Consider the following 9884-nt stretch of genomic DNA (forward strand, 5'->3'; position numbering starts at 1 on the left):
GCCTCTGTTTTAACCCTGAAAAGCCTGCAGAACTATGCTGAACTGTGTGCATTATTGCAGAGCGTTGGGGTATGGGTTAAATGGGTTGTGTTTGGCAGAGGTACTGCCCACCGAATATGAAATGGGGTACAATTGTTGCCGGTGCATGAGTACAACCTTGTTCAGTCACCATTGCGGTTTAAGGGAGATGGTCAAACTGGGCCGCAACCACCTTTTTTTTACTGCTCCCAGCCAGCCATGTGAATAAGCCCTAAAGGTAAATCATTCTGAAGGGCTAGTTGCCTGGCTGTTAGGCCAATCCTCGGTAACATGTATGCAGATTGTTAACAGTAGAGGTCCTTATCTCCATACTTATCCTCTAAGGATCTCAAATAGTCTACTTGGCTTGTATTGTAATGTAACAAAAACGGAAATTGAAGTGCCACTCCGCTGCTAAGAGGTCCAGATACAACTTTATTTCAATAAAAGTCAGGGGGACAATCCAAAGAGTATCCAATTTCAGGGGTCCAAGAGCACCCCAGTTATCAGGGCTTGATTGAACTGAACCTTTAATGTTATTTCTTCGAGTGTATATATAAACACAGACCATGTCAGCAGCTGGTTTGGCAGCAGCAGGATGCCCAGCCAAACACCCTCACTGCCTCCCTACAGCAGCATCCCAACTGTCTAAGCTCCAGTGTCAGCTGTTGTCATAGTTTAGGAGGAAGTTGATGCCATGGAACCCTCTTTCTCCATGTGACAGTGTTCAAACCTAATAATTGGCTGCTCAGGCCCTAAAACTGTTTAACACTAGTTCTGTATTGGTGTATTGGATAGCGGGAGAAGTGGGAGGGGGTGTAGACAGCCATTTGTAGTGAAAGTGGGCAGAAACACTGATTTCAGTGGAAGGTTTTACCTCCCGGGGATACTTTGTGCCTTGACTTCCACTTCCACCCACCAGATGTTATCCAACCAGCCTGGAACAAAGCCCTAGTTATCCTCACTTTGCATAATTGTCTCTTTTGATCTGGTACTATTAGCATGGAAAGGACATGTGGTTGAAACTTTCTCTCTATCCAGGATAATTTTCCCAAAAATCCCAGAGTCAGGAAGAGACATACAGCTATATTCAGAGCAGTATAAATATTCTGACATAAGTACGAGCGCAAGATATTTATTATTAAATATTCTTACATATAATAATGTACCTTTAACATTTATATTTTATATGTCTGATGAAAAACACTGAGCCATTGTCTATTGTTAAATACTTATAGACAGACTGGCACTACCATCCCCTTAACATCTGTTATCTGATAGAGATGTCAAGGTATCAACTTATTTATGACAAAAGAAAATAGAAATGTCTGCTGAAATTATAAGACCCTATTGTTGAAATTCTATGCTCTCTTGTAAGCTTGTAAGAGACATTTTGAAAATGAACTTTATTTCACCCTAAAAACAAGATGGACGCCAGGCTGCACCATTCAGAATCTCTTATGCATAATATGAAATATACATGGCTTTTAAAATCATTTTTATTTTACCTATTATTATTTGAATCACCCCCAATAGTCCCGACATATACTAGCAGCACAGTAGATGGAAGTGGATCCCTGTATATGGTATATCAAGGACTGGTATTTGCATATTTGCATATTTGCAGCACTGCCTAGGGTAGTAGTAGAACATTTTAAGAAAACTTTAATGGTTTCTGGGTAAATGTTATACCCTAGGCAGTGCTGCAAATACCATTCCTTGATACACCAAATATAGGGTTCCACTTCCATCTACTGTCAGCTGCTAGTATCTAATTATAATGTAAAATTATGTATGTCACTTCCTGACAATCCGGAAAAGATCCTGGATAGAGAGTATGTCTCAACCACATGTCCTGTCCATGCTAATAGTACCAGATCAGAAGAGACAATTATGCAAAGGGAGGATAACTAGGACTGCGTTCCAGGCTGGTTGGGTAAAATCTGGAGGGTGAAAGTGGAAGTCAAAGCACAAAGTGCCTTGACTTCCACCCTCCAGATTTTACCCACATATATATATATATATATATATATATATATATATTCTTTTTTTGACACATTTTAATTAATGTTTTACTATATGTGCATCTTTATTTTAAAAAAAATTGCATTTATTATATAATGAAGGTTGTCTGAAGAGGCAACACAGCAGAAGCTTTTCTGTCTTGAGACTGGCTTTTATTCCCAACCATAATGAATAAAGTAATAAAATATGTACAAAACAACCATGCAGTTCATGTGAGCACTTCTGTATGTACACAATGGCAAACAGACGTCTGGAAAAAATCAAATGTTTTTAATAGTTACCCATCCCCTCATTGCAGGTTGGCGGAAGGACTATGCTGCCCATTCGCTGGATGCCACCTGAGAGCATCTTGTACCGCAAATTCACCACAGACAGTGACATCTGGAGTTTTGGCGTGGTCCTCTGGGAGATCTTTACATACGGAAAGCAGCCCTGGTACCAACTTTCCAATACAGAGGTAAGTCTGTGTTCAACCAGAGTTGGGATACTGTTTCAGCCAGCATTTCTAGGAATGAATTAAAACATAGGCTAGGTTTCTGCTGCTGAATGTGGACCCCATGGAGAGAATTCTCCTGCTTTCTGTTCTGGTCACCTCCTTCACTGAAAGAGACATCAAGTGAAAATCTCTTACAGAAGAACAAATCCAGGGAAAAAAACCTGACATCCAAAAAAAGTGGGCCTCAGAAACCTTCTAGCTCCAGAACAAAAATTAACCTGAGGATTCTCCAGAACCTGAAGGTGAAGAGTAGAGAGGGAAATAGCTTGGTGCTTTGAATTCTAAAAGCAGACCTTTTATAAAACTGAAAGGCACTGCCATTGAGTTGAGGTCCATCCCTACGTAAACATTTTTTCCCAGTGTTTTTATATTGGCTGTGGGCCTCTACTAAATGGCGGTACCTTGCATTTTGATGCCTTAAGAATTAAAAGCACTGGCTGAGTAATTTCCCTGTCTACTCTTCACCATAGAGAACATAATAAGGGAACCAATATAAGCTCTCTTGTTTTGTAAAGTGCTGTGCAATATTTATTGCTTTCAAGATCCTTTATACCAGGTGTGTCAAACTCATTCATGGGCCACATCAGCATTATGGTTGCCCTCAAAGGGCCAAAGTTATCTGTAAGACTAGATGTCCAGAGAACCCCCCCCCCCTTTACATCAGTAGTCGAGAGTCCCCCACCCCACCTTACATCAGAAGTCAAGAGTCCCTCACCCTTCCTTTCATCACGGTGCATCCACCTTACCTAGTGTTGCTGCCAGGAAGAAACTGGGGGCAGAACTGGGAAGGAGAAAGTACAGGGCCGGGAGGAGAACCAGAGGAGGACAACAGTATCTCTCCTGCGCTCGAGTGGTGTATGGGAAGGTAAATGTTCTGGGTGGTTGTTTTGCACAAATGAAGAGGTCTTGCTGCCCTCTTCAGAACCAAGGGTATCCAAAAAGTACTACAAGAAAACGACAAGAGAAGGGCGCACCGACCTTGTGCATTACCACTAAAAAGTCTATCAAAATCAAAGAAGGGTAGCGTACAATATACTCACAAACATAGGATATGCACATGCATGTAGGAAATGGGAACCTCTCGCTTTCAGAACACTTCTCTACTGCTGGAAAGCGTGATGGCATCCTCAAAACCTGGTATGGTTTATGCGTTTTGAGGGAGGACCCTCTTCCTCAGAGCTAAAAATTGCCAAAATTGATTGGCAATTTTTGGCTCTGAGGAAGATGTAATGCGTAAGCCATTCCAGGTTTTGAGGACGCCATCACTCTATCCAGCAGTAGAGAAGTGTTCTGGAAGCGAGCGGTTCCCATTTCCTACATGCTTGTACACATCCTATGTTTGTGAGTATATTGTACGCTACCCATCTTTGATTTTAATAAACTTTTTAGAGGTAATGCACAAGGTGGGTGCACCCTTCTCTTGTCATTTTCTTGGAGAACCAAAGGAGGGCCAGAGTCTGCTGAATGCTGAGACCAGGGGAGGCAGAGGTGAGGGGGTGCTGCGGATGCACTGAGAGGAGCATCAGGCTCTGTAGGAGGAGTTCTGTCCTCTCTGCTGCCTACTACTGAGACAGGGGGGGGGGACAAGCCTCTCTGTGGCTGCACAGAGAAGGGCAGGATCTGTAGGAGGAGTCCTGTCCTTCTCTATGCTGGCAACTGCTGAGACAGGAGGGGGGGCACAGACAAGCCTTTCTGTGGCTGCACGCAAAAACGCAGAATCTGGTGGAGGAGTCCTGTCTACTTCTCTGCTGCTGACTTGGAAGGGGCAGAGACAAGGGGGGGGGGGGGGGTGGTGCCGCTGCTGCAGAAAAGGTGCGAGGGCCATATGAAGTGGCCTGCTGACACGTGTGCTTTATAATAATAATATTAATAATTTAAAAAATATTGAGATATTTTGGTGAGGCTTTGGAACTTCAACTGCAGTTAAGACGAGAGTCTCTTTTGAAGGACCACTAAATCTAACAAAAATCTGTTCCTGCACAGAAATAAAAATATTTTCACTTGCATATGCTTTTGATGCAGGTTATCCGCCATTCTTGATGGCACCAAAATATCAGCTGACTCTATTCCACCTTTATTTTTAATATGGTCTTTTGATAGGTTCCTAAAATGTTCCATTAACATTACTAAAACCCTTTTACATAAACCATTTAGCCATGTATGTTTATTAAACCCTATAGGGGCAAAAAGAGGACTAAACAGAATTAAAACCAGCAGCCAGTAGAACTCCAGATTGTATCAAATACAGTTTTAGGAACCGTATACATGGGTACACATCCGTATCCCTTAAAGACTCCATTGATGGAAACCATACCTTCCTGCTCACTGCCAAGAAAGCTTTCTCGATAAATAAGAAATGGTTTGATTTTAATTTTTTTTTTTTCCAATGCACATTGAAGATAATTGAATTTTGCTGCCCTGTGGGTCCTGTAAGCGACCTTCTCAGGAATCGGAGAAGATAATGAACTTAGGAGACACCCAGATAATAGGTTCTTTACTCCATCATGAAGGATCCGGTTACTGCCAGCCTGGGGCGTCTTGGCAGGGACCAAAGGGAAATTTGCAAACACAACATTATTTATTTTTGACAACTAATTTTATTTACAGGTACTTGAATCTGTTAATTGCACTTAGTAGTAACCTTTTCGTGTCCGAGAGCTGGGCACTCAGGCATGAGGGCCATTGACATAGGAACTAAATACTAAAGTCAATTTACAAGCATACCTTCCATCTTAAAAGGTCTCTTTCACCCAAAATTATTAATATAGCTTTGGGTAGATTATACTGGGTTGAATATGTGGCAGCTTCCTACTGCTCTTCAATATTCTGATGGTGAAGGATCTCTGCACCTAAATTTCCAAAACTGAGCACCTGCTAAAGCCATTACAAAAAAGTATAGCCATTCATTATGAAGTTTTCATTTAATTTGTGTTAAAGGGATTACAGCAGGAGGGATTGAATCTATGGCAATGGTAGTGGCAGTGGTCCTCCCAGGAATTCCTATTCTCTAGCTGCCTTGTTACCTCCTCCCATGCTCAACTCGAGAAATTCTTCAAAGCCTCCCCCATCCTCTGAAACGTCCTAATCAATCTGTCTGAAGATCTCCTACCCTTTCTTCTCTAAAGTGGATCTTCACTCACAAAGTGAAGCCCCGCTGATCCCCAGCCTGTAACCGAGTTAAAGTTTTTTTATTGGGGGGGGTAATAAGTGCTGATTTTTATTTGTTCCCTCTTCCACTTCCACAATCCTCACCTTGGTGAGAATGATGCCCCTTGCCCCACCCTCGCCCCCCCTCCCACAGCCTCCTGGGACTTTCGTTAGGAAGCCACAGCTGGCTCCCATATTCAAAATGGCAGCACAGATGCCCCACAGCAGTAAGAAGAACCAATTGCAGGAAGACAGCCCTGGACCCCAGGCACTGGTAAGTACCTGATTTGTAGCTGGTGACCTTTAGGCTAAATTCATATGTAGGCGTTTTGGGGGGTTTTTGGGGAGTTTTTCTGCTCTAGGATCAGCTCAAAAAACGCCCAACAAGACAAATCCTATTCATTTCAATGGCCCCTGTTCACATCTGAGCGTTTTGACATTTTAAGCAAAACGCCCAACGCTCAAAAAAGTACATGAGCTTCTTTTTGGGAAGATTACAGGCGTTTTTATTTTTTTCCATTGGTAACTAGTCAACCTAAAAACGCCTGCACAAAAACGCCTGTAATTAGCAACGCCAAGATGTAAACGTAGCCTTAAAAAGAAAAAACAAACCAAAGTTCCTCCTTAAAAAGAAGCTCCAGGCTTCTTCAGAAAAAAAATTAAAGGTCAGCAGCTACAAATACTGTAGCTGTTGACTATTAATATAAGGACACTTACCTGTCCAGGGATCCCGAGATGTCCTCGCCTGAGCCGATTCTTCAATCAGCTTTGGGAGCAGGCGCCGGCATCTGTATTAAGGGAAACAGAAGGTTAAGCCTTGCGGCTTTACAGCCTGTTTCCTACTGCACATGCATGAATCACGCTGCGCCTTGTGAATGGTCCTGTAGTCTTCTGGGACCTGGGATGTGTCCCAGAAGACTGTGGGGGAAGGAGGAGGGTGGACCTTCCGGCTCAGTTGGCTGTAGCAATCTGAGCCGGAAGTTGGGAGCCGGTACCTGTCAAGACCAGGTACCCCCCCCCCCAAAAAAAAAGTGCCAAATGTGGCGGTGGAGGGGAGGAGGGTGCAAACGAGTGGAGCTTCCCCTTTTGGGTGGAGCTCCACTTTAAGGTCATTCCTAAAAACTCATCTCTTTAGGGAAACCTATCCTATCTCGACCTAACAACCAAATTTTTACTTCCTCCATCCAGTCGTATTGTAACTGTACTGTCTCGGTGTATATTCTTTTATTATCCCTATTCTCTTATCCATATTGTTTTTTTTTAACAATTTATATTTTCTTGGAAATAATCTTTCTTTGTATTTGTGTGGATAGAGCAAAACTAATACAGTATAAACAGCAAAACTCAAAAGACTTGGCCTTCAAAAATGTACCAACAGCCACCTACTTTGTAATAACACCTTTTTGTCTTTGCTAGCCTAAACATTTTTTTCTTTTTAGGCTATTGAATGCATCACCCAAGGGCGAGAACTGGAAAGACCTAGGACATGCCCCACTGAGGTATACAACATTATGCAAGGATGCTGGCAGAGAGAACCCCAGCAGAGGCTCAACATTAAAGAGATCCACAGCAAGCTACAAGCTCTTGTGAAAGCACCACCAGTTTACTTGGATATCCTACAATAAAACTGAGACAAAAGAAATGAGGACCAAACCACTAGTGGCAAAAACTTGAACCCTACAAGACCATTTACTCTGAAAGCAGCTTTGCTAACATTTAAAGTCCATGTACTAAATCCTTCTGCTGAAGGTCAATCCCTGACGAGGCCTGGACAGAATTGCTTCAGGAAGTCTTCTAAAGTTTAGGAACCCATGGGGCTGAATCATGAATGCACTTGGGAGACACTTGTCATTAAGTCATATAACTGTTCAGAAACATAGACATACGTCTTTATGGATTTTGTCACTACTTCAATGAGTCTTGTCAGCTACTTCAATACTAGCTATTTCTATAATTCTGCAAGCTATTGCAGTGTTTACTACAAAATCCACACATTTTGACTACAGAACCCGAATAGCTCAACGTCTACAAATATACAAACAAGGAAACATGCACACAATTTACAAATGCTCAAAAATGCCATATTTAATGACAGATATGTCATCATACAGTACTACTAGTACAAGTTCCAGAGATTGCAAGGTGGGAACACAATTTACAAGCTATGCCTTTCAGCCTTATAATTGTGAGATATGCTAAAGTTAGCCATCGACTCTTCATCTGTCTAGTAACCTAGTGTAAAAAAACATAGACGTGAAAGAGGACTTTAATGGTCAACTGTCTGTTATTGGTAGACTTTGAGAGTATTCAAAAGCATGCTATGTAATATGATTGACACCCAGTAGCCTTTAAGCCAATAAACTGGAACCAGTAACTCTGGACTGACTGTGCAACATGGTGCCCAAGTATTTTGAAGATTTCTATTATGTGGCTTGCTGTTTGTCTGCTGGAACATGGAAACATACCAAACAAAACTGTACTTATTTAGCCACAGATCTGAAGTTAATTTTTTCCTGATTTATCCCAGTAATACAGAATACGTTCAACTCTGGTTACACCCAAAGAATGTGGCATTTTGCTAAAATGCAATGTTTAGTCATAAAATGTAATTCATTTAAGAAATCTTCTGGTTTACATAAATTATAATACATAAAGGTGATTCACATAGCTTGATGTTTACAGTGCATACAGTTATATTGTCTCAACGAGGTAAGTGTGAGGTAAGAACCCAATCACTTCCTGGGAACGGCAATGGGTACCTATTGGCTCTGTGTCATAGACCTCTTATGTTCCAATATAGTTTTATCCCATATTGTGGTTATTGGGAACCAGAATAGTGAGATCTCCTAGGTTAAATGATGCTGCCAAAGGCTGGGATTAACCCACAGAAAAGTGGGTTAATCCCACATTGTCACTTCTTGGGCATGGCAACGGGTACCTATCAACTCTTCATCGTAGACCGCTTTGTATCCACTATAGTTTTATCCCATATTGTAGCTCTTGGGAACCAGAATGTTGAGATCTTTTAGGTTAAAGGATGCTGTCAGAGGCCGAGTTAACCCACAAAATAAATCACTGTCACTTCCTAGGAATGGCAATGGGTACCTATTGACTCTGTATCATAGACCTCTTAGGCTCTGCTATAGTTTTATCACATATTTTGGCTCTGGGAACCAGAGTAGTAAGATCTTCTAGGTTAAACGATGCTGTCAAAGGCCAGGTTAACCCACAGAATAAATCACTGTCACTTCCAAGGAACTGCAATGGGTACCTATTAACTTTGCATCATAGACCTCTTAGGCTCTGCTATAGTTTTATCCCATATTTTGGCTCTGGGAACCAGAGTAGTAAGATCTTCTAGGGTAAACGATGCTGTCAAAGGCCAGGTTAACCCACAGAATAAATCACTGTCACTTCCAAGGAACTGCAATGGGTACCTATTAACTTTGCATCATAGACCTCTTAGGCTCTGCTATAGTTTTATCCCATATTTTGGCTCTGGGAACCAGAGTAGTAAGATCTTCTAGGTTAAAGTATGCTGTCAAAGGCCCGGTTAACCCACAGAATAAATCACTGTCACTTCCTAGGAATGGCAATGGTTACCTATTGGCTGTGTATCTTAGAGCTCTTAGGTTCTGACATAATTTAATCCCAAATTGAGGCTCTGGATAACCAGAATAGTGACATTTCCAAGGTTAAAGGTTGCTGTCAAAGGCCAGGTTAACCCACAGAATAAATCACTGTCACTTCCAAGGAACTGCAATGGGTACCTATTAACTTTGCATCATAGATCTCTTAGGTTCTGCTATAGTTTTAGCTTGTATTGTGGCTCTGGGGAGTCAGAACAGTGACATCTCCTAGGCTAAAGTTTGCCGTCAAAGGTTGGGTTTACCTAGTAAATGAAAACAGTAGTATACAAAATGTTTAGGTAGGAATAACAATAAATATATGTACTTTGAAGAATTCCACAAAGTCAAGCATAATGTAGAATTAGGATGCCTAAGAGGTATACAACATAAACACCATCATGCAAGGCTGCAGGCAGAGACAGATTTTGAGGTACTGCAAAGGGTACCATTATCATGGCAACATAGGACCCTAGGTTCTTCCATAGTTTATTAAACTCCATGGCTTTGGGAACCAAAGAAAACCAGTTTTCTAAGCTTAAGGTGGGTTTGGAAGTTCAAGTTGACTTTGG

General features: G+C 41.7%; 1 protein-coding gene across 1 annotated transcript in view; it reads left to right on the top strand.

Moving 5' to 3' along the window:
- NTRK1 (neurotrophic receptor tyrosine kinase 1) overlaps positions 1-8573 on the top strand; it is a 157631-nt gene extending 149058 nt beyond the window's left edge. Inside the window, exons 16-17 of the mRNA XM_082275725.1 lie at positions 2342-2500; positions 7126-8573. Of these exons, the coding sequence (XP_082131851.1) occupies positions 2342-2500; positions 7126-7311 (345 nt within the window). The 3' untranslated portion in view covers positions 7312-8573. The remainder of the gene's footprint in view (positions 1-2341; positions 2501-7125) is intronic.
- Positions 8574-9884: the final 1311 nt, after the last annotated feature.

The sequence above is a fragment of the Pelophylax lessonae genome (genome assembly GCF_965119305.1).
Source record: "Pelophylax lessonae genome assembly, chromosome: 13".
Lineage (NCBI taxonomy): Eukaryota > Metazoa > Chordata > Amphibia > Anura > Ranidae > Pelophylax > Pelophylax lessonae.